General features: G+C 38.6%; 3 protein-coding genes across 11 annotated transcripts in view; 2 read left to right on the plus strand and 1 right to left on the minus strand.

Annotated features, from left to right (window-relative positions):
* The window catches only part of RUFY2 (RUN and FYVE domain containing 2), a 44,634-nt gene extending 39,121 nt beyond the window's left edge, over positions 1-5,513 (plus strand). For 2 of the 3 annotated variants that reach the window (XM_045842175.1, XM_045842174.1), the window contains 2 exons: positions 3,300-3,377; positions 3,467-5,513. In XM_045842175.1, coding sequence (XP_045698131.1) covers positions 3,300-3,377; positions 3,467-3,610 — 222 coding nt within the window. In that variant the 3' untranslated portion in view covers positions 3,611-5,513. Of the gene's footprint in view, positions 1-3,299 lie in introns of all 3 variants that reach the window. The other variant, XM_045842172.1, reaches the window with a different exon arrangement.
* A 583-nt stretch (positions 5,514-6,096) lies between these two features.
* On the minus strand, positions 6,097-17,704 carry HNRNPH3 (heterogeneous nuclear ribonucleoprotein H3). 4 transcript variants are annotated; one of them, XM_045842380.1, is made up of 10 exons: positions 17,526-17,704; positions 12,410-12,544; positions 11,755-11,893; positions 11,065-11,249; positions 10,541-10,627; positions 10,119-10,234; positions 8,758-8,893; positions 7,631-7,726; positions 7,450-7,542; positions 6,097-7,341 (listed from the first exon to the last, which is right to left on the minus strand). In XM_045842380.1, the coding sequence occupies exons 2-10, from the start codon at positions 12,519-12,521 to the stop codon at positions 7,265-7,267; spliced, it is 1,041 nt and encodes a 346-aa protein (XP_045698336.1). In that variant the 5' UTR covers positions 12,522-12,544; positions 17,526-17,704; the 3' UTR covers positions 6,097-7,264. The 4 variants fall into 4 exon arrangements, with proteins under 4 accessions (XP_045698336.1, XP_045698333.1, XP_045698335.1 ...); XM_045842377.1 differs by having other exon boundaries at positions 17,545-17,682; XM_045842379.1 differs by having other exon boundaries at positions 11,110-11,249; positions 17,526-17,657.
* PBLD (phenazine biosynthesis like protein domain containing) overlaps positions 16,549-23,986 on the plus strand; it is a 45,897-nt gene continuing 38,459 nt past the window's right edge. The window contains exon 1 of one of the 4 annotated variants that reach the window (XM_045842385.1): positions 16,549-16,996. Coding sequence is in view for 3 of the 4 variants with exons in the window: in XM_045842383.1 (XP_045698339.1) it covers positions 23,175-23,255 (81 nt within the window). In the remaining variant the exon portion in view is untranslated. Of the gene's footprint in view, positions 16,997-23,136; positions 23,256-23,986 lie in introns of those variants that run through there. The other 3 variants (XM_045842383.1, XM_045842382.1, XM_045842384.1) reach the window with 3 other exon arrangements.

Consider the following 23,986-nt stretch of genomic DNA (forward strand, 5'->3'; position numbering starts at 1 on the left):
AAAGGGTCATTGGTTTGATTCCTAGTCAGGGCACATGCCTGTGTTGCCGACCAGGTCCCCAGTAGGGGGCGTGTGAGAGGCAATGACACATTGATGTTTCTCTCTTTCCTTCCCTTCCCCTCTCTCTAAAAATAAATAAATAAAATCTAAAAAAACCAAAAACTGGCATACTCTCTGCTTTAGTTTGTAAAGTAGAACACATGTGCTCCTGTTTGCAATCTTCTCCCTATAGTAATAACCTTGTATTTTGTATTAATAATGTTTTTAATTTTTATCATTCATGTCTATCTTTAACAAAATATTACCTAGATTTCCACATTTTCACATGCATGAAAATAGATTTACATGTCACATACTCTTCTTTTTTGACCAGCTGTTGGGTCTGGGACAGCTGTCCTACAGTTTACCATATGTTGGGTTTTGTGATTACTTGCTCGTAGTAGTCTTAAACTTGTTCTTCTGTGCCCTTGTCGCCTGTAAACTGGAAGTTAAATCTAAAGGCTTATGCGACCTGCATGGAGACTTTTTATTTCTGCTACCATATTTTTAATATTCAGCAGGCCCCTATTTGCTCACTTTTCCTTTTAAAAATAGCATCCTACTTTATATCTCAGTATGTTTATTGTTGCTTTATGAAGTTTTGTTTTGCTACTGCCACTCTTTATTTGTTCTGAATTTATTTCTTTGAGGTAGCTCTTGCCAAGGTCATTCCTCAAATGTTGGATAATCCCCCAATTTCAATAACACAGAAAATCTTGGATACCCTGTATGTGATGGTTGGGTGGACTAGGGTGGGTTGTTATAGACGGATAGGCTTCAGCATAGAGAAATCTGTTGCTAGTTAACAGAGTTCTGGTTGCTAGTTAGTACCCTCTCCAAATAAATGGTAGTATCAATAGGACTTTTCTCTGGGGCATTTGAGTTTCTCCAGAAAAGGATCCTCTGTCTGGTGGTGGTGGTGGGGTTCCGAGTTCTAGTTGGGTAACTGACATTCTGGAATTGGGCAGAAAAAATAGCCATTTGTTCTCAGAGCAATAGTTCGCTCTCCTCTAGACTTGAAACACCTGTGTTTCCTTGAGAACGGAGCTACAGCTCTCTGGATTCATGTTAGCTGACAGGTGGCAAACGCAAGGCCTAAGGGCCAAATCCGGCCCTCCAACTTGTTTTATCCCTCCTGGCACCTTGTTTCTACCCAGCAGCAGCACCGAGCTCTTGCTTAACTATTTAGGAGTAGTTAACATTTGTACAGTCCTAAAATTACATTCGGCCCTTTGAAGGCAACCACGAGGCTGATGTGGCCCCTGGTGAAAATGAATTTGACACCCCTGTGGCTTACTGATAAATAAGAACTATGGGTATCGATCTCTGAGGTCCCTTTCAGCTGACACACTAAGCTTACTCTACAGCCTTTCTCCTTGGCAGACAAGCAGGGTAAATTCAGTCAAATTGAAGTAAGTGTGGAAGGCCCAGCTCTGCAGTCAGAACAGTTATCTCTGAACCTAATGATGCTGTTTGGAAATCTGCTTTACGTCAGGTTCCCCGTGCTGCTTCCATTAGGTGGCTTTGGGGCATTTGGCAAGTCACTTCCCCTTTTATGGTGTTCAAGTTATATTTGATTATCTTTTAAGGTCTTGTATCTTTAAATAAAAATTTCTGTGATTCAAGTCATTTGATTCTTCGCTGGTGGTGTTTGTGTTTGTCTGAGCTGTCTAGATTTTGTTAACCCTTCACTACTTACAGTCCTGTTTTAAGGAGCCTTAGACTGCCTCGAGTGCATTAACCCAACACAAGTCATCTTACTTCTGCTACAATAGGTGTTAGCTATTAAGACTGTAAAACAAATACGTGGAATTAACCTTGTGATTTTTATCTGTAAACTTAGTCCTTTTTCATTTTCCTCTTTCTTCAATCGTCTGAAGCCTTTTAAGAATTTTGCTTGGAGAATTTTTCTCTAGTTAGGTGATAAAAGGCCCCTCTGCCTCAGAGGTATTTTATAGGTGGCACATCTTCCACCTCCCGAGCTGGATTTACTTGTTCTTTGGAAGTGGCAGCAGTGTGGCTTAGGCTGGGTTGTGTTTAATTTTTTTTTTTTAAGGTTTTATCACTTTTAAAGAAAGGAAGGGAAGAGGAAAACATCCATGTGTGAGATACATCAAACATTTGCCTCTCGTTCACCCCCAACTGGGGACCTGGCCTGCACCCCCAGGAATGTGCCCTGACTGGGAATCAACTGAACTGGCAACCCTTCAGTTAGTTAGCAGGCAGGCACTCAATCCACTGAGCCATAACAGCCAGGGCCAGGCTGTTTTTAAAAGGAACAGGTGATAAGATTAGTCAGAAGCATTGAGGACTCATCCTTCCACCTGGGTCTTTTCATTATAAAACTGGCACCATCTAAACAAAGTTGTTTTACTGGGGAAAAAAATGCTTTCTACCCAAGATCTTGGTTGGTTAAGAATGGGTCAAATTAGGAATTTTAGATACTAAGTTAACTCCCACTTGTTTAAGACTGCTACTAAAGTTTACATAGCAGCTATTAAATGTGTGAATTATAGACCTTGAGGGAAATTAATGACCACATAAAACTAAATTTAATGTGGTCTTAATCTGATTTCCAAATTCTTTAAGTTTTATGGAATTACTGTGTATAAAGTATATATATTGCCAAACTCAAGTGCATTCTACAGTGAAAATTTATCCTTAAGTGTTGGACTAGATAATCTTTAAGGTTCTTTCCTTAATGAAAACTCCCATCAGTAACAGATTTTTATTTTTAAAAAACATTTTATCATGAAAATATTCAAACATATGTAATCGTAGGGAGTAAAACAAACCTTTACCTAGTTTTAGTATTTACCACTATATGGCCAGTCTTGTTTTATGTTCAACCCACATCCCTTCTCCCTCACTGATTATTTTGAAGCAAGGTTCACACATTTAATCTACAACTATTTCAGTATTCCCTCAAAGAAAAAGGACTTTTTTTTTTTTTTATTTTTAGAGAGAGGAAGGGAGGGGAGAGAAACATCAATGTGTGGTTGTCTCTTGAGTGCCCCCTACAAATACCTGGAGCCCAGGTGGAATACCACAACCCAGGCACGTGCCCTGACTGGGAATCAAACTGGCAACCTTTTGGCTGGCACTCAATCTGCTGAGCCACACCAGCCAGGGCTAAAGGACTCATTTTTGATTCTTCATCTGTATACATTCCTGTAAAATATTTTTGGTGGAAAATATTTTTTAATGTAATTTTTAGTGTTATAAATTTGAGCACTAATAGTTACTTTTCCTCCTACTAGGGACTGGTATGGTTGAAAGACAAAGAAGCAACACATTGTAAGCTTTGTGAAAAGGAATTCTCACTCTCTAAGAGAAAGGTAAAGGAAGTAGAGGCCAAAAGTTTTGGTGCAAATATGGCTTTTAATTTTACTCAGTTTTTTCTCTTTATTTTTTCTCTAATGACTAGCACCACTGTAGAAACTGTGGAGAAATTTTCTGTAATGCTTGTTCTGACAACGAACTGCCTTTGCCTTCTTCACCAAAGCCAGTACGGGTTTGTGATTCCTGTCACGCATTGCTGATTCAGAGATGCTCATCTAATTTGCCGTAAGACTCCAGAACTAAATCTTCCTTGTATGCAAGTACCTGTGGTGAATGTTATGTGTGAATATGTGCACATATTCAGACAGCCCTTCTGAAGTGACTTTCGGACAGTGCTGGTACCAGTTCTGTTCCACATTTCAATTCATGGGAATTAAGTTGTATAATTTGGTATTTCCTTTCCACTATTATTCAAAAAGAATTTTCAACAGGGCATGTTTTTAAAGAACTGTAACCTAACTGCAAATTCATGTAATTACAATGTAACTGTCAATGACACTGAAAGGCCAGATAGCATAGCTAACACTTATCTGCCTTACTTTATAAAGGCCTTCTTAAAAATAGGGCTTCAGATTGTTTTATTCTCCAGATGGTTGAGTTTATATTTGATGGTGCCTATAAGTTTTATTAATGCACTTTAAAGCTTCATGGGTCTCAGAGAAAGACTGGAAATGTGCAGAACTTTTCACAAGTGTTAAGATTCCAATTCAACATATTTCCCATTAGCTTAGTAAGATGTCATCTATATTTATTTGGCCCTTTCCCCCTCCCTTCTTTTGCCTACTTTGCATTAGAAAAAGCCAATGTTTTATCCTGTAAAATTTCTTTTCATTTTCTTCCTCTAAAATCAATGTTGTAGTTGCTGATACCTTTCAGATACAGTGGGTTAAAGAGGTTATTTTGCCTCATCCTTTTCCTTATTTTGAAAGGAGGTTAAACCATCATCCTTTTACCTTAAGCTGCTACTTGCAGATCTCATAACTTTTAAGCATTACATTGCAGCCTTCTGCTACTGCAGTATAGAGTAAAAAATTTACCATAAACTGAGCACCTCTAAGCTAGGGTCAGTTAGTGAAAATGTGGTCAACCCTGCCATTAACTATGTACTTGAACCATTTCAAGCATGAGACTGAATAAACACTAACCTTGTTATATTACTTATAGCATACCAAGAATCTGTAAAGTTACCTTTGTATAGTCACTTAAATGACATCACTACTAGGGAACCTACATTAAAAAAAAATTAGTTTAATACCAGCCATGCACTTTGACTGTGTACCTTTCAAACAATGTCCTGTTAGGATACCCTTACATTATTCCTAAAAGCATTATATTTAGTGAATTTAATCATGGCCAGCCCCCTAGGATGGGGGATACCCTGCAGGATCCTTTCCTCAAGAGTACATACTTTCATTAAGCTTAAAAATTATTTTTCTAAATTCCCAGAGTATGAAATTAGTATTTTACTTGAAGATTTTTTCTTCATAATCCAGGTTGAGGTCTTCAGTTAAAACTGAGATTTTTAGGTGGTCTTTCTTGAATACTCTGATAGAAATGTCCTCAAGAGATAGAAATGTCCTCAAGAGATAAATTATATTCTTGAAAAGTTTTGTATTGATGGGATGAACATTTTTATGATTGCTGAAAATGAGATTAAGGAAAAAAGGAAAATTTTCAAATACCAGATGTTTTTTATTACTACTGTGCTTAGAACAAATTTTAAAATGTGACTCCTGCTTAAATTCCAAAGCTGTTTAACCATGATTTTTAGCCCCTACTCCCTTAAATTCTTTGCCATTTAAAACTCATGTATTGCCATTGATTTGGGATTTTTGTAGGTAAGCTTTTATGACAGCAATACAACTTGCTCCATTTAGTTTGGCTTTTATAAAAACCATTTGTACTAATTTTGAAATTTATGTTACAAAGTTTGAATTTGTACTTTGTGGTTGTGAACCTAGTTTTACTTTTCAAGATCTGCTCTTACAGAAACTATAAACTTCACATAGCATTCCCTCATCTAGCTAGTACTACCACAATAATGCTATCATGGTGCCAAGGAATTGTGATTGTAATTCTCCTGCCCTGTAATATTTTAAAATGTGAATTTTATAAACTGAATAAAAGATTTGAAAAAGATTTGCTTTAGAAGGGCAACTTTCATTGATAACATTTTATATTTTTACTCTTAAAAGATTTAAGTACTCTCCTTTAAGTACTCTTAAAGATTTTAAGAGTACTCCTGGGAAAACAAAAGCACATGTAATCTCTAAAGCACATGTAATCTCTAAAAAATGTTAAGTGGGCCCTGGTTGGTGTGGCTCAGCTGGCTGGAGCATCAAACCACAGAGCTGGAGATCATGGGTTTAATTCCCAGTCAGGGCATGTACAAGAAGACAGCCAATCAATGTTTCTCGCTCTACCCCCTTCCTCTCTAAAAAAAGCAATGAAAAGATGTCCTTGGGTCAAGGATTAAAACAAATTAAGTAACATGAAACCAATATTTAAATGGGTAGGTAAGGGAGTAGGTATAGGCATTAAGATTTATCATTGCTTTAGCTGATGATAAACTCCATTTAGGATCACACTACCTTCTCTAAAGCAGAAATCACTCTAAATTTAGGAGTCATTTTGTTTAATCTTCAGTTAGAAATATTTAGTACCTTGATTTATAATCAGAAATTGACACAAAGCATTCTAGGACAGACACCATACTATTATCTCCCACATTGATATTTATTACATTAATATTTCTAGCAAAACAAGTTAACAAGTTCAGTAACTGAATTCACATTAACAGGTTTCATTTTGATCCATTAGCCAATTTGGAAAAAAGCCATACTGATCAAAAGGGTTAAAAGTAAAAAGCACCTTTTCCTTGCTACAGGTATAGTATTTTTTTAAACACAATGGCTCTAAAACTCCAAACAGATAGCAAATGAAAAATCCAACTGTAGGACTATCATTTTAAGACTACAACATGGACTTCTCTTATATCTTTAAAGGTATTTATACAAATATATATAAAAAAACACAAATGTTTTAACTATTGGGCTGAAAATAAAAATACATCTGTGAAAATTATACCCCACAGTAAGTACTTTTGTACTGAATTCTCATTTTACTTGTAGAAACTTAACCTAGTCTAAGACATTTTTGAGATAACTTACAACTGTCAGTTTTTAGAAACATTTTTTGGTACTTCAGTCAGTCAAGTGCCAAGGGGATTTTATTCTAAAATCTAGGGCTAGAGTTTAAATGTCCAACACTGCTATCCTTGGGTAACACAATTATGAATATTCAGAAATCCAGATACCTCTTATTTAGATCAACATTTCAGAGCTATACCTGATAAGTGACATTTGAAAAAACACTAATAGAATTAGCAGAACTCTATACTCCTGACACCATCTAAACTCATCTTTAGGTTTTATATTTACAGTATTGTCCAGGAGAAATTAAAAGTTATACTACTTTCCAAGTTCTATTCCAGGTGTCTGCTTATTAAGACTTGCAGACTATGTAGAGGTGAACCATTCTCCTCTACAATTACACTGTACTACTACTACATGTAGAGCTGATAATAAAATACACCAACCCAAAGCTTATGAAAGCAGCTCGTCCTTAGGAATAACTAGTATATAAAAAGTATCAACATCAGTGGTTTGAATATAAAAATTTATTTTTAAGTCAAAGTATGCAACAAATAAAACCTACAGAAAACAGATTTTCCCATCACAATCTGTTGCTTTACCAAATAATATTTTGAAAACACATTCCTTCAGTCATTATAAAGTTCTTAAAATACAAAAGAAATGAAATCTGTAAGAAAGTCTAGTAGACCAGATGCTGTTGTCAGGACTATTATGTTGGTGGTTATGCTCTAATACATTCCACGCCATCCACCTCCACTCATGCCACCTTGCCCATAGTAACCTCCACTGCCTCCACCACCACGACCTTAGGAGAAAAGACATTAAGAATTTAGTACAAGGTATCAACATAGAAGTTAGTCTGCATCACATATGAGGACTAACAAACTGAACCAGAGTAACCAAAAACACTTACCATAACCACCCAGGCCATCAGGAGTCCCATATCCTCCACTGTAATTGTTCCCCATTCCCATTCTTCCAACAGATCCATAGCCGCCCTGATTATCTTAAAAAAAAAAAAAAAGTTTGAGGTTGACTGCTAAGTGTCTAACTCCATTTACTTAAAACAAAACAAAAAACACAACTTTACATACCCATTCCATCTCTGCCGTAGCCTCCCATTCCAGAGCCTCCCATTCCAGAGCCACCTCCAGGAGTGGAATTCAAGAAGAGTTCAATGTATCGATGTTCTTTAGGAAAAAAGAGGAGAAATGATGGATCAAATTTAAGTATAAAAAGGCTATCTAATATTAATCTAAATGTATGCTCACAAATTCAAAGGGGAAAAATAAAATGAATGGTGAACAGGGCTAAAAAAAAAAAACTAGGTTTCTTTCAAAATGAACACGTTTCTTGCCCTGAACAAGTAATTAAGTATTTGGGGCCTCAGCTTATCTATCTATAAAAAGAACTAATTCCTTGTTTCAGAAACAACTGTTATATTTCTTAAAAACAGATCCCAGGCCCAGTCATAGAACTAAATTAAAGTCTTAAGAGCAGTGTCCAAGAAAATTTAAAAAACACTTCTTTTAGAGAGGTGGGGAGAGAGAGAGGGAGAGAAACATCCAAGTGCAAGAGATACATCAACTGGTTGCCTCTCACACACCCCCACTGGGGACCTGGCCTGCAACCCAGGCATGTACCCTGACTGGGAATTGAACTGGTGACCTTTCCGTTATTAGCAGACCAGTACTCAATCCACTGAGCCACACCAGCCAGGGCCAGGAGAACTTTTTATTAAGTACCAAGTGACTGAAGATGTGTAGCCAGATTTGGGAATCCCTAGGTGAGGTGAAATTTAGTGGATTAAAAACTGATTTGATAACATGCAAAAACAACTCACTTAAGTTGATCAATGTATAGATTAAGAAGTGGCACTAATTTGCAAAAGGCATGGGAACTCAAGCAAGTGCATATAACATACCTATTTCACCCCTTTAATAACTTAAGTTCTGATTTGTCAAGTATTAAGAGTGTGAATTAATGCTTCAATAAAAAGACCTTGAATCATGGGTTTGATTCCTGGTCAGGGCACATGCCTGGGTTATGGGCCAGAGGCAACCAAATGATGTCTCTCTCACACACTGTGGTTTCTCTCCCTCTCTCTAAAATAAATAAAATCTTAAAAAAGGCAGCCCCCTTGAAAACTATTAAAGCCTGATCATAGAAGAAACAAGTTCACACCCAGGAAACAAGACAGCATGCTAAGGCTACTACTTACGCATATTATTCTTATCTTTAGACATGGCAGCTACCGCATCTTCGTGTGTCACAAACTCTACATCTGCTTCTCCTGTTGCTCTGCCATCAGCTCCAATATCAATATGCACTCGTATTGGATTTAGTGGTGAGAAGAACTAAAGAAAAGAACTTGTTACCTTTCTATTTATATTACTAAAATTACCCCATGCCTTTATTTTTCCTTCTCCATTAAGACAAACCCTTCTATTGCCCTGTGTTGCAAGGCCAATAATTACACCAACTCCAGAGGTTCTCAGAATATTAAGACTATACATACTTAGGAAAGCAGAAATTATTTTCTCCTAAAATAATGTAGGTGATATTAGATTTGAGAAGAAAAATATATCTAACCCAGAGAATAGTTTATCCTAAACAGAGGAAAAAGTCTCATGCCCTACTTCTGAGAGGGAGAAGAATAAGCACCCCACTCCCAAGAAAAGTATTTTGAAATTGGGTATATGATTCAAAATGATGGTGTTTGATAAGCCTACCAACTATATATGGATGGCTCCCAAATATATCATTTTAGTTCTAATCACAAGTTAACCAGGTTTACGTGATCTTAAAAGGCACCCGGAACTTAGGCCAACTGGTTCCCAGTAAGAGCTAAAGCAAAATTTTCTTTAAAAGCTAGTAAATACTCTTGGCTTTGTAGGCCACTGGGAGTAAACTACCAGTAAGTGAATATGACTGGATGGCCTGTCAGCTGATATTTGCTGATTCTCTAGCCAATATGAAACAAACCAGTTTTAAATCAGTAGCAGCATCTACTTCCATTACTTTTAGCTTATCATACAGCCCTGAAAGCCAAACCAAACTACTTAAACTTTTCACTTGTTAACAAATTTCTATTTTCAAAACTTCATACAAGGGAAACAATCCCCCAGTCATCACTACTTTATGATGGTTAGTCAGCTTTTACTAATTTATTTTTTTGGTATATATTTAAAAATTCTCACCCGACGATATGTTTATTGATTTGAGAGAGAAAGGGGGAAACACTGATTGGCTGCCTTCCACACACTCCCCAATTAGGTATCAAACCCACAAGATTTTGGTGTTCAGGACTCGGCTCTACCTAACTGACCCACCAGTCAGGGCTTTCACTAAATTCTTAACAGGACTTTATCAATGTAGCCTTTACTTGTTTGAATCCTATGTAGGTCACACAATGGACACAAAAATATTCACAAACCACTGAAGACACACACATATACACACTTTTTTTTTTTAACATTAAAGGTTTCTGATATCAAAACTAGAAGGATGAGAACATTAAGAATGCTTCAAAATTTAGATACCAGGATTAGTATAAAACCATAAAATACTAAAATTACTCACATTAGCAATGTCATTTTCAGTTGCTCGAAAAGGCAATCCTCTCATATGTACAAAATGACCACCATGAAAACCTGAACTTGCATCACCAGCTCCACCATAGCCATGTCCTCCCATGCCTAAAGAAACATTTCCAAATTATAAACTGATACATGTAGAAATGTATTTTAACATTTCTTTCCTATACATGTTTTTTCCTATTCACACCGTTTTGATAACCCCAAGAGATCTAACACTTATAGTTGGTCTAATCATCAAATGGAGAATATACCACTAAGTATACATCTATATAAAGCCCTATGTAGAATACACTAAAATATGCCCTAGCTGACTTTATATAAGTCACCTACATTACAACTAAGTGGCTGTAAAGCAAATGCCAAAATTCACCTAAAAGTGAGTATGTTTTTAATTATTTGGTTTACCTCTTCCATCTCTCATCCTGTCATCAAAGCCATCATTTCCATAGCCGTAATTATTATAGCCACCATAGTCATCAAAACCTCCATAACCTGTACAATTTGAGAAATACGTGACTATACTTTAGAGATAAATTTTATAATGTAGTTTACAAAAGCATACTTTGTGGTAGGCAATTTCGTTAATCATTACAAATTTGCAACTCTCAACATGTGAAAAAAGCAGTTAACACTTGGTAGAAATTAAAAATTTCAAAAGGATACATTTAGACATCCAAATTAATTTTCACCCCAATATCAAACAGACGTCAAACACATGCCAACACCTTCATTTTAATTTCTGTATACCATTTAGGAGACAATATGTGCATCAACCAAGTCCCACAGCTGGCCACGGGAATTCATAGTTTCATGAACAGGTTTTAAAACCTAGTAGGTACTGAAATTACTGCCATTTCTATATTTCTTGACAAAGTGTCAGGAACATTAAGAAAATGACAACAGAACCTTTGTTCATTAGATACACATACCACCATCATATCCATCACCTCCTCGGCGCATTCTGTCATACATACTTCCACGCCCAGCTCCATAATAACCCCCTCTTCCTCCTATTGGTCTATCATATGGTCCTGGTCGCTGGCCCAGCAATCTTCTTGGTGGATCATAAAATCCTTTGATTTCACTCCTGCTACTTCTGAAGATCTCAATATACCTATTTAAAAATGGTTTAAGGTACAGGTTTCAGCTTAAATGTATTAGAGTAAATAAAATATTGGGCAAAATGCAGTATGTTTTTCTATATCCAGATATATAACCCAATTTAAATTCCTAAATACAACATAAAGTTAACATTTTTAAACCTTCAAACTTAAATAATTAATATTTAAGTTTCACATAGACAAATTAGCCATTTGAAATATAAATGTATTTTAGCTTTTCTTTAAGTACACGATAGGTGTTTAGAGAAAATAGTTGATTATACAAAAGCATTTATCAACATCCTACAGAGAAATGAAAACAATCTAATTTTAATTTAAGCAAACTATTAGTATTAATTCCCCACCCAAATCTGTAGTTTCCAAGTTAAATTTAGATAATTATCAATTCTTTTAAAACTACCCCAGAAAAATGTTACTGTTACCCCCCCATTTAAGCAATAGTGACCCACAACCCCCAAAAATAAAAATTTAACACCATCCCAAACTCTCCATCCCCACCTGTGCCCTATTCTTTCCTTGTGTTTCCCCAGAGCATTTTCTGCTATCTCCTTTGAAGCAAACTGCACGAAGGCCTCCCCTGTGCTTCTCCCCTGGTAGTCCATCGTCAATGTTATCCCATTTGGCACGATTTCCAACCCTTTAACCCAAGGACAAATAACCCCATCAAGGGGAACAGTGTTAAAGGCTGAAACATTCCCATCTGAATCAAATATTTAAAACAAGTCTAAACAAAACAAAACAAAAAACGCTTAGTTCCCCATCACCCCATAATACAAATGGAAGATTTTTTCAAATACTGGATTACATAATTATTTTTGCGACCAGTATCTTTTAAAATTACACTCTAAAAGCCCACCTACATTACATTAAAAAAGCTCAAATCAAATTAACTATGTTTCATATGCTAATTCACGGTTCATTTCATCACACATAATTACTTTCAATTAAGTTTATTGCACATTAGTTAGGTGTTACATATTCTATACATTCTGTATGGAATATTAACTGGAGCAAACTTTAAACTTTATACATTAACGAAGATATCATACTCAAATTAAAAAGTCCCCCAAGCAAATGGGTTTTGCAAATTAAAAACTGAGTAATATAATGTACAATTAAAATACTACTAAACTTTGACTAATACTAGAGGTACCTTGAAAGAACTGAACTATTTCCTCTTTGCTGCAACCAAATGGCAATCCACGAAGTCGTACTGTCCCATCACTAGCGTCATTTGGACCATTATGTTTCATAACCCAATCCATCTCAATACCGTTTGATTTAAATGCTATAAAAAAATAAACAAGCACATAAAGCAGTCAATCAAAATATACTCTTGTCAGAGGTACTGAAGAAACACCTCTCAGTGGTGCACAACAGGAAATGTAACATACAGCTCAGTGACTCCAGTGACAATGCTACACAATACAATGGCACAACACCTTTCTGTTTTCAGGTAGGGAGAAAGATGGAAAAAAGGCAGTGAAACTTGACCCCTCCCATGAAAAAGTACTGAATTTATAAGGAGCAAATATATACTGCCCAATTTTTAAAAAGCTTACATAATTCCTCATAAGTCTTCAAACTCTTCCTATTTCTCAATCCTGCCATTTAACATCAACTCTACCTCTTCTTCATCTCTCAAATTTTCACTTACATTGTCCAGGTTTTATTATTCACTTGAATAGCCCTGCAAAATCTTTAAAACTTAACCACTCAGAATTTTGCACATAGTACCACCATCTACTCAGTGAGAACCAGAGTCAAAAGTACAAGTACTTCTTTGATGCACTATAATTCTGAACATATCAAATTGTTTTTGAAGGGGGAAAAATTCTTATCATTTTTAAAACTAAATCTGGTCCAGACACTCCACAAGGTTTAATGACTAAATTAGGTTGAATTTTAAAATGGAGGTAAAAAAGGCCTTCTGACAGTCATCAGTATTTTTTTTGAAGCCACCCATTTTGGAAGTTATTGAAGATAGTGTTAAAAACCAGTTTACTCACTGCTTTATTTTTTTATGACAAATTTTTTAAAATGACAGTACATTCACATTCAAAAAGTAAGCATTAAAGAGTATAGTGAGAAGCCCTCTTTCCCCTCCAAAATGAACCCATCCACCCTGTTCCCTTCCTGAGACATCCATCCTTCCTTTTAATGTTCCAGAACACTTTTAAAAGGTTAATGCAGAAGTCCTTCAGCTGCAGAAACTTACCAGAGCTTATAAATTTCATTATGCAGCTGTAGGAATCCTACTCACCTGATTATTTCAAAACCTTCCCTCACCACCTCCTCCCCTGTAAATAAAACAATTTTGTTCACTCGATTCCTGTATGCTCAAGAACTGTATTGTATTTCATATAAACAATACTCACTAATATTTAATTTCACACGAATGAATTATCAGTTCAACTCTTAGGGGCAACATCTGCGAAGAGTAACACCCCCCACAAGAAATTCATGCATTTCAAAATCAGCTAAATGTAGAAATTTCCAAATGTGCATCACTCAAATCAAATCATCTCTGCATATCGATCACCTCTAGTACCTGTTCTGTTGTTTGTTTTTTTTTTAAAACCAAGAATCCTACATGCCACTCTAAATAGAGATCCCAAATGGCAAAAATACTCATTTTTATCCGATATTATAAACGAATTCTTATTCACACAAATAACTGGTATGAACTTTTAAAGAGAAAAGAAACTTGGTTTGAATCGTTGGTCTGTCACTCACTGACTACCTAATTTAAGCAAATTACCTGACTGCTGTGACTAACTATAAAATACAACAGAGGTGCTTATACTTCACTGGACCGTTTTAAGAATCATTCAGTGCTTGGTCTGTGGCATGGTAACCACTCAGTCAACAGTGGCCATTGTTATTACATTTTAAGGGGCCCTGTGGAACTAGCAAAATGTACCACTAACAAGATAACTGAACCCTAAGGACAGGAAAGTATCCTGAGTCTTAAAAGGAAATAAACATTGTCACAAGTTCTCACATTTCTTTAGAAACTGTCTAAAGCAGAGAAAAGAGGTTTTTTTTGGAAAAGTTTGCTGTAATATATGCATTATTAGCTAGACGATTTAAAAATACTGGTCTAGTAGCCCTGAAAGTAGGCTCCAAAAACGGGGGTGGGGGGGTGTAGTTAAGAGACGTTTTGAAGATCCACCATTTTCTTAAAAAACAAAAAAACACCAACCTAAGAAATAGCTGCTTCCTATAAAAGAGGTTAAGAACAAAATAGGAGAAAAGTGGAGATCTAACACATATTACTTCCTCATGAAAAATTTAAGAACTTTGCAAAGTCAATCTGTTGTTGAAGCCTTGGCTGGGCAGCTCAGCTGGTTAGAGCATCGCCCCAATTCGCCAAGGTTGCGGATTCTATTTCTGATCAGGGAACATACAAGAATCAACCAGGGAATGCATAAATAAATGGAATAACAAAAAACCCCACAAAAACCACAAAACATTAATATGCTTTTTATAACAGCACATTTTATCAATGTGAAGATACTGTTTTGGGAACAAATACGAAAGTTGAAAATATTTTACTACAAGAACTTGCAAGCAAACTAATTTTGACTTTCTGATCAGTGTATACCAATTAGACCTATATAAAAACAACAAATAAAAGTACTGCTATTAAAAAAAAACCCCAAAACACAATAATAAATTGGGGAAAACTTAACCAGACTGGGGGGGGGGGGGGGACTCTTTAAGAGGGCAATTCTCCATCCCATGTGCACTGAGAAGGCACACAAAAAAAGAAAGCACATTTGTCCCCACTGGTGTGGCTCAGTGATAGGTATTGTCGATTCCCAGGCAGGGGACATGCCTGGGTTGTGACAGGCCAGGTATGACTTGTGGGTTGGGGGCATGCAAGAGGCAGCCTTCTGAAGTATCTCTCACACATCTAGTCTCCCTCCCTTCCTCTCTCTAAAAATAAATAAATCCATTAAATAGAAGCACTCTATTATTTCCTCAAAACCCCAAATCTGAGTCTAGAATTCCACTTAGAAGACAAAACCAAGACAAACTCTAAATCTAAAGGCATACAAAAAGACAATCTGCTTTAGTATCTTAATAAAGCTGTTTCAGAAACTACCTAAATAGTTTCTTCTTATTCAGAATAATCTAGCTCACCCTTTCTTTGCAACAGCATTATGACTAATCACAATTGTTAAGATTTCCAGGTGTTAGCACCAATTAAAAATACCAGCAGTTGAAACATTAGGACAACTTCAGTCCATTTTGTATGAGACTTTAGTTTGTCAGAAAAAGCATCTAAGAGAAAATTCCTTCACAGCAGAGATTATACCATCTTTTGAAGTTTAATGTGTAATGGATTTGATGCATCAATAACTTTCTAAATGACAGCCCGTTGGTTCTAAAAATGAGAATTCCAAATTTTGGCAAAAAAAAAATAGATTTTTAACTAAAATGGAAATTTTAAATTATCCCCTCTTCCGATGTGCTTACCCATTTTAAGTTAAAGACAGACACACCACTAATACCTAAAGGACTACAATGAGTTCTTTTCTAGAGCAAAGTTACCCCATTCAGCTGCTTGTTTACTATGAGACCACCAAAAAAAGAACACAGTTGTTAAAAATATAAAGGCAATTACATGGATTTCCAGATTATAATGCAGATGAGGGCAGAGAAAAATATTTCTAAGGCAATCCATTTAGGAAAGCTGTTACATCATATATGTACTACCTTGTAAGTAAACTCCGGCCTGTCTTTTAAAGCTGGAAATGTAGGTATAAGACTTCTTGTAAAGATTCATATGCATTATTGGAACCTGTTATTCTGAGGCCTTGCTTGTCCCTTTCCTACTGCCGCCCTCGGTGGAAATTCCCACCCAATTCTGCTGTGTTCTAAGGACGAAAAATCACACCGTATGGACTGCACTTTCAGTTTGTCTTGCTGTTGAGCAGGGCTATGTTTTTGGTGAAAAGACAGTCCTAGATTACGAGAGTCCTAGATTAAATAAAGAACACGCTTAGCTACAAACAACAACAAACCCCAATTGTATTTTAAAGTATTTTATACAGCCTAATGCAAAAGAATCTTCGCACAGTAACTCAATTCCTACATTCACATTTTTGTCACCACTGGTTGTTTAACCTTTTCCCAAATGTAAAACACCTACTCCAATTCTAACTCAGTATGTGCCAAACTATACAGAACCACTGCTAAACCACCCACCCCGCCCCAAAGTTCAATAAACTGTATCACTAAGTTCACTGGGCCCAGACGGCCTATTTGAAATATGCGCATTTCACATTCCTATTTGGTAAGTCACCCACTTTTCTGCTTACAAAACAATTACCCACAAACTCTTTACGTTTAAGGTAAGCGTGGAAAAAAAAAAAAAAACCTCTTTGGAAAATGAGTACGTACTCTTTTCGAAGTTCCAAATCTGGAATATAAGGGCCGGCTAAGCGTCCTTTATTCCTCCCCGGAGACTTTTCGCTTATCTAGCTGCCCTGGAGACCAGAGAGCTAGGGAGAGTACGCCCCTTCCCCCGCCTCCCCGTCCGGCAGCCAAGCCTGGCTTAAAAGCCTTAGCCACCGGGCGGCGGAGTTACAAAGGAGAACCTCTGCCTGCCTCCTTTGTCCTGGATTTGGGAGTTGAGCGCCTTCGTCGCCATTGGCTTTCCTCCCCCAGCTCCAGCCTCTCTCATCTTGAGAATCTGCGTCAGAAGTCACTGGTAGTCCCGCCAGCCCAGGTAGCCCTGACGAGACTGCGAAGGATGGGAGGCCGCGGTGGGAGGCCAGGCCCATCCAGCGCCATTTCCATCGGGAGCGCGCCCGTCAGCCCAGATCCTCCCCCCACCCTCGCCCAACTGCCCAGCGGTTCCCAGTTCGCTTCGTTCCCCACCCTCATCCCCTCCAGGGCGCTCTGACCACCTTCCAGGCTTCTAAATCAGTTTCGGAAACTGAGGAGCAAAAAGTAGAAAGAGAGGAAGGGCGGGAAGCCGAGGCGGCCGCGCCACCGTACCCAAAATGGCGGAGGCCAAACCAGCAGGGAAAGGAGAAATGCTGGATGACCCCCATTTCGGGCCTCGGCTTCATTCACTGAATTCCACATTAGCAAAACCTCCCCCCGACATGCCTCCCCGCCTTGAAGTGGGAGATCGCCTGGGAGGCGTAGCCTGGCCGCTTCCAAGCAGCGACCTCCACACTTCCCCCCCACCCCCTCCCAGTCTCTTTCGTCCTTCTCCCGACTCCGCTCACGAAACCACCAGCCCAACCTACCCCCTTTTACTTCAGATACCCTGTCAAACGACAGCAGAGCCGACTCCAATGCTTGCGGGGTCCGGTGGAGAGGAAGAAGCCGCTCGCCTAATGTAGAGCTCCCCACAACGGTTCTTCCAACCGTCTCCGGCGGAGGGAACCGCTCAGGGAGCTGCGCAGCAGAGCGAATGGCTTGGGGGGATGGGAGAGAGCGAGCGAGGAGGGGGTGGGTGGAGCGAGAGCAGCGAGAATCCACCGCCCCCGTTCTCGCGAGACGAGAGAGTCGAAGCCACTTTGGCGCGGGCGACGAGTAGCACTCTAGCGTGCTAGTAGGCTGACCAGTTGGTGGAGAGAAGGTTAGGCAAGTCCAGTTAGAGGAAAAGGCGGAGAGTTCCTCCCTCCTTGCCTACTATACAGCCATCGAATTCCCAGAGCCCACATTCTGGCCTCTTTTGGAGGGTGAGTGGTAATAGCGGTTCTGCCAAGGTGTTTGGAGGAATACTGGTGTCACAGTTTGGGAGAGTTCTCTGGTACTCTGCCCCACCACGAACAAATTCCATAAAAGCCCGCCCTTACCGTAGCGTCACCTGCGTGGAAAAGGCGCCACGCGGTTTTGCCACCAAACAGGGAGCATTTTCCTTGTCCACCATGTTTGCAATATGCGGTAAATATAGGAGTTTTTCAACGCTGGGGAGAGTCAAAGTGTCCACTAGCCCCAATTTTGGCCCCTGGCACCTCCTTCCTTTCGCCCTGGCGCTGCCGCACCGTTGTCCACCAGTGGGCCTCGTCGCAGGGGTGGGAGTCGGGAGGGGCTTCTTGATTGATTTCCTCCGTACCCGCGTTCACTTGCAAATACGTAGCTCGCTCTCTGCCCTCGCCTTCGCTTTCCTCTTGCTTTTCATCTCTCGCACTTTGTAACCTGAGTGACCGATTAGCCCCTCAAGGCCGGCTTTGGCTCGTTTTCTAACCAGAGCTTTGCATCCTTGAAAATTCCAAGTACAAGTGACACCGAATAAGTACTTGTTGGTTGTACTCTCACAGCACCAAGGTTCCTAGCGACACCTAATGGCTTTCTATTTTTAATTAGAAAAATGCAAGCTGAATTTCTGCGAAGGGTGGAGGGCAATCCTGGTAAAGAGATTAATGCAAGGTCCAGAAGTAGGAAGGGACAGGAAGTGAGACGGAGAGAACGAGATGAGTTTGAGCGCACGATTGTTTCTGTAGGAAAGGTCGGTGAAATTAGCTTGTATAGAACGTCAGTATCCACTCAGACTTTGTAGTAAGGGCATTGGGAAACGTAGAGGGTGGGATTGGGGGCGCAAGGGGTGCTTACAGTGAAGAAGCTTGCACGTTCCCCCCATGAGATCTCTGTGTAGAATGGACACAGGAAGCCAGTTACCTTCAGTTTCCTTAAATTTCATGGCTAGTTACCTTACACATATTTCATGGCGCCACGTGGTTCTGTTTAAGCCTGCTTCATCCTCAAACCTGCTTAAGACAAGTGTGGGACAGCACCCTCCACTCCTCTCCCCCTGTCTGGCATGCAGAACCAGGGGTTAACCTTTACCCTTCTCTCCTAAGCTTCAAGGGCCCCTCCTTTTCCCTGGGTAACTTGTTTCCTGAGGCCTATTTCCTCGATGGCTCATATCTTTTACCTCTGTGATTTTTTAAATAAACTTTCTCTTATAGTCTGGGGGGCGGGGTGGGGGAAGCCAAGTGCAGGGAACTAAGAATTGGTTAAGCCGTAGTCCTGTAGTGCCTTTCTTGAGCCCACTCCTTTAAAATACCCCTCAGAAAAGGAGAAAGTTACTGTGGTCATTACTAGAGACAGAAACAAAACCAAGATAATGTATTAATAATAGCTCACATTTATTGAGAACTCTCTTGAGCTAGGTGCTGTGCTCAATTCACTGACTCTTTACAACTATGAAATACAGTTGAAATAATTTATAATAATAATAAATTATTCCCAATTTACAGAAAAGGTGCCTGAGATCTAGAAAAGTGAAAAAAAAAATGCCCAAGGTCACACACCTAGTGGCAGAAACTAGGATTTTGAACTCAAATGATTTCACACCAGTGGCCACGGCTTTAAACATACATCATTTTAGGCAAACTTAAGTTACTTCCCCGGAACAAACACTGAAATTACCACCTCCGGAAAACTGCAGTTAACAATTTATTGGCTGGAGACTTTTGAACAGGCCGGAAACTTGATGTTCTGGTGTTGCTGACACTGTTAGCACCGCCGACCCCTTCTTTTTAAAATAGTGTCCTATTGGTAAGACTCCGAAATTTCATACTTCAGATGGAGTTCTTTCTTCGTTTCAAGTCATTTCCCCACTTTATCCTTTTAGTCTTTCCACCCGATTTGGTAGATGGAATTCTGTAATTATTTTCACCCCTTGCCTGAATCCATACAATTTATTTACTGCTTGATTGAGTTTGGCATTCTTTCCACATACCTACTTACTTTGTGTGGTTATAGGCCACAAACCTAAAGGCATTGTAATGACTTTTTACTACCACACCTTGATGTTTTCTTTGGCCATTTCTTTGTATTGTGCACTATGCTGTTTGCCATTGTGAATGCTTAGAAAAAACTTGAAATTAGTACATATATTCCTTTTGCTTTTTTATCATTATAGCAAGTAGGAAGTTTTAAGTTTTTAAAAAAGTACATTATGTAGGGGAAAATCTGATTTTTATTTGACTACTTTACCATTTTTCTTAAAAAAAAAAAGTCTATCAGCTATTTCTATTTGCAAGTTGGATCCTGCAAGTAAAGGTTAGTGAGACAGGCTTACCACTGCTCCTGTAATCCCTACAGAATTGTTTCCAGATGGATCTCTGTGGAATTGTTTCCATAGAGATGGTTAGAGCTAAGGGCTCCCAGCTGCTTATGGGATTTTTTTTTCCTCTTTTGTCTTCCATTCAGTCACTTCAGTGCTTTCCTATTAGCATAGAGATCAGAGGGACCCTGGAGAGGATCTTGTTAGAGGCCATAAGGATAGAAAAGATGAAAAGGGAGAAGGAAATAGAAGTACCCACACCACCCAAGGGAAAACAAGACAACGAACACGTGATCATGTATTACATCAAGAGGAGAGGAGAGGAAAATTCCATGCAGAGCCTGAGAAAGAGAAATACAGAAATCGAAAGAGATTGCACTTTTAGGGGAGGGAAGGCATATTAACTAAAAATTGGTTAAGATAGTTGTTCACATACTCCCTGATGACATTCTACCATAAAAACTGGATTATCATAATCTTTTTGCCTATACAAAAAACATATAAGCTAAACATAGCAAAACTTATAAACAAGTTTCTAGGAGTGTGTCTAAGGTAGTTAATGCCTTTTGAACGCTAAATCTGTTTTACTAATGTTTTTTGAAATGCTTGTTCTTGGATTTATATCATATATATGAGGTCTGTTCAGAAAGTATCCAGCCAGGTAATATGAAAAATAAAGACATTTATTGAAGAAGATACAAGAAACACTGTACATAGGACAATGACACCTCAGTCCTTTTTTCTTTTCAAAGTAGGCACCTTGGGACCTCATACAGTTCTTCCAATTGCCGTCAGCTGCTCTGTTGTATTTTCCTGAATCTCATCAATGGTCTGAAATCTCTTCCCTTTCAAAGATGATTTTAGTTTTTGGGAAAGCCAGAAGTTGCAGGGCACCAAATCTGGGCTGTAGGTGGGCTGAGTCATCTGGGTGATTTGATGTTTTGCCAAAAAACTGCATGAGACATGATGCACAAGTGGGTGCGTTGTTGTGATGAAGCTTCGAGTCACCAGTTGCTCGTAGCTGTGGCCTTCTAAATCATCCTAATATTTTTCCCAGAGGAACATGCAATTTTAATGCAAAATTTGATGCAGGTTTGTTGCTCTGCTGGCCCAGTCTTTTTGCATGCAGCAGCCACACTGTACACATGCTCACTCAACTGGTGTCTACAGTGAAGTCATAGTTCACACATGGGTATTCTAGTCCACTCTCCTCGGCCGCCAGGCTACATCGATATCAAACAAACTGTTCTCTTTATTTTAACAATGGCTGGACTTCTTCTGGACAGACCTCATATCTACTATCTTTAGAAGTGATCTTCCTTGTGATGCTTCAAAATTATTTCTCAAAACAAGGCTTAATTACACAGTTAACATTCTTAATACTTTTTTATTTCTTTAAGTCATATTAAGAGGTCATCTGAGACTAGGGAAATTCAAAGGTTTCATCCAATTTTAATAATTATACACTAAGCAAATTTAAAAGGAAGTCTAAAAGAAATGTAAAAGGAAGAAAGCAGCTAACACACCCTTTCTCTAATTTTTGAAAATAATTAAAATTATTGAACATTCTCTCTGTTCCAGTGGACTGATGTGAAGAACAAGGAAAACAGCTACAAAGAATAGCTACTTAAGGAATTGAAATCAAATTATTGTGCTGCTTTCAATGTGTCATAAGCACATTAATAACTTAGAAAACAGCACAGATAATAGAGTAACAGCCATTTCCTACCTTCCCACCCACATGATTTTAAACTTCTGACTGGTAGATAAATAAAAATACAGGTTTCACTATATATGTACCTATGCCTCTGAGTATAGGAAATCATCTCACATTTATAACATACACATATAGATATACACCGACAGACACGAAAGACAGTTGGAGGCCTTTTACACTTATATCTATCCTTGACAAGCCAAGTTCCAAATGACCTTCCTCCTTTTAAAATAAGGACAGCCATTTTTAATACTGCAGAGAATTGGGTTGGCACCTAAATGGCATTATAGATTGATCTATTTATCTAAATCCTCTTTTTGAAGCTTTGAGAGACCAATTAAATATGTTTTCCATTCATTCTGCCTAATTTTATAACCAACTTTTTCTAATTGTGCATACAAAATTAATTTAGAAGGATCAAAAGATCCTCATCTCAGCCATCTCAGTTATAAATGGGAGGCTGGCTATGGTGAACCTTGTTGGGTTGAGAGGCATGATTTCCCGTTAATTTTGAGCTCTGTAGAGTCTGAAGAAATTTCTGGAGAAAACCAGCCATGCATGTGTCCAGGTGAGCTACAGGTGCTGGATATCCCTAGGACTGTTTTAAGCCCCAGAGGATATTTTTCCTCAGGCAACCCCACAAAGATTCTTAGTTACGTAAGAATATCTGAACAAGGGCCAGGGAGAGCTTGCTGGATGCTGCCGAAACAACCATGCTTTCCAAAGCCCATGCTTCTCTCATGGGTCTCTCTTAGGGTGAACCCATTCTAGAGCACCCTGTCTTCTCCCTGGGGCTCCTGCTGCCTTTTTTGGGATTGACTGTATTACTGCATTGGGTGCCTCATGGCATCCATCTCTACCACTCTGGATTTGGGGATCTGAAACAACGGTTGTCACCCCATTTGCTGTTTGGGTTGGGGAAGCAAGTGTCCTTTCTTTCAGAGCTAAAGAGAGTTGAGCCACTCATTTAACCAGCAATTCAATTAAAAAGCTGAATTAAAAACAGGCAACCCATTTTTTCCCCACTGGGTTATCTCAACCCTTATCCAGCTTGAGGATTTTCTTCTTCTTTTTCTTTTTTCTTTTTGTTCACTCAGACATCCAAGGAAGAACTGGCCATCATAAGCTTGAGGATTTTCTAAGGGCAGCTCAAATAAAGTCATGGCCTGCTACTTAAAGCAAGGAGGGTTGAAGTTCCAAGAAAGATTCATCCAAGTTTACTTGATGCAAAGTGGGAAGCTGGTAGGTCGCAATAGGCCCTTGCTTGTGCCTAGTACTGGGTCCAGGTCTGCAGAGTAGTCCTGGGTGGGCTTTGGAATCCTGCCTACTACACCAAGTAAATGTTGATGTAAGAAACATCCAAACCTGTTGAGAATTTTTATGAGCTTATTTGAGCCAAACTGATGATATACACTAGGGAGCAAGATCTCAAATGCTCCCTGGCTTTTGTTTTTAGGTTGATAATCAACCTCAAATTAGATAATTTTGGCTGAATGGGAAGGGTGGATATTGAGAGAAGGAGAAGAGAGAAGACTAGGAGAAGGTCCAACAGAAATGAGGAGCATTTAAACTAGAACAATGGTATTAGGGATAGATATGAGGATGTTTTTGAGAAATATTTAGGAGTTCCTTTTAGCAGGATTCAGGGGCTATGGATGGGTGACTTAACAGAAGTCAAGGATGAATTATTTTTGGTTTAGGGTTGGATGGTGGGGGCAGTAACTGACACAGGAAATATAGGAATATTGGGTATGTTGGTTTTGAGATGTCATGTACAATCCAAGTGGATGTATCTAGGGGGATATTAATATGTGCTAACTAATATAGATTTGGCATTTATCAACATATATTTTGCTTTTGCATTCTGGAAGTTTTGGTGGATAGGCTCAGGCCAAGTAAACTTGCTATAGAATCTGTTGTAAAAATTGGAATGAGAATTTATTAACTTACATTGAGGAATAATGAGGAATATA

This window comes from Phyllostomus hastatus, unplaced genomic scaffold (assembly GCF_019186645.2).
Source record: "Phyllostomus hastatus isolate PE091 unplaced genomic scaffold, TTU_PhHast_1.1 phas_contig_38, whole genome shotgun sequence".
Taxonomy (NCBI): domain Eukaryota; kingdom Metazoa; phylum Chordata; class Mammalia; order Chiroptera; family Phyllostomidae; genus Phyllostomus; species Phyllostomus hastatus.

Bases quoted from the DNA above. Each gene is read 5' to 3' on its own strand.
- HNRNPH3 (XM_045842380.1), bottom strand. From the start codon at position 12,521: ATGGATTGGGTTATGAAACATAATGGTCCAAATGACGCTAGTGATGGG. The intron at 11,894-12,409 runs GTACCTCTAGTA...CTTGGGTTAAAG, and splicing joins AATAGTTCAGTTCTTTCAAG to GGTTGGAAATCGTGCCAAAT. The intron at 11,250-11,754 runs GTGGGGATGGAG...ATTTTTAAATAG, and splicing joins AAGGAAAGAATAGGGCACAG to GTATATTGAGATCTTCAGAA.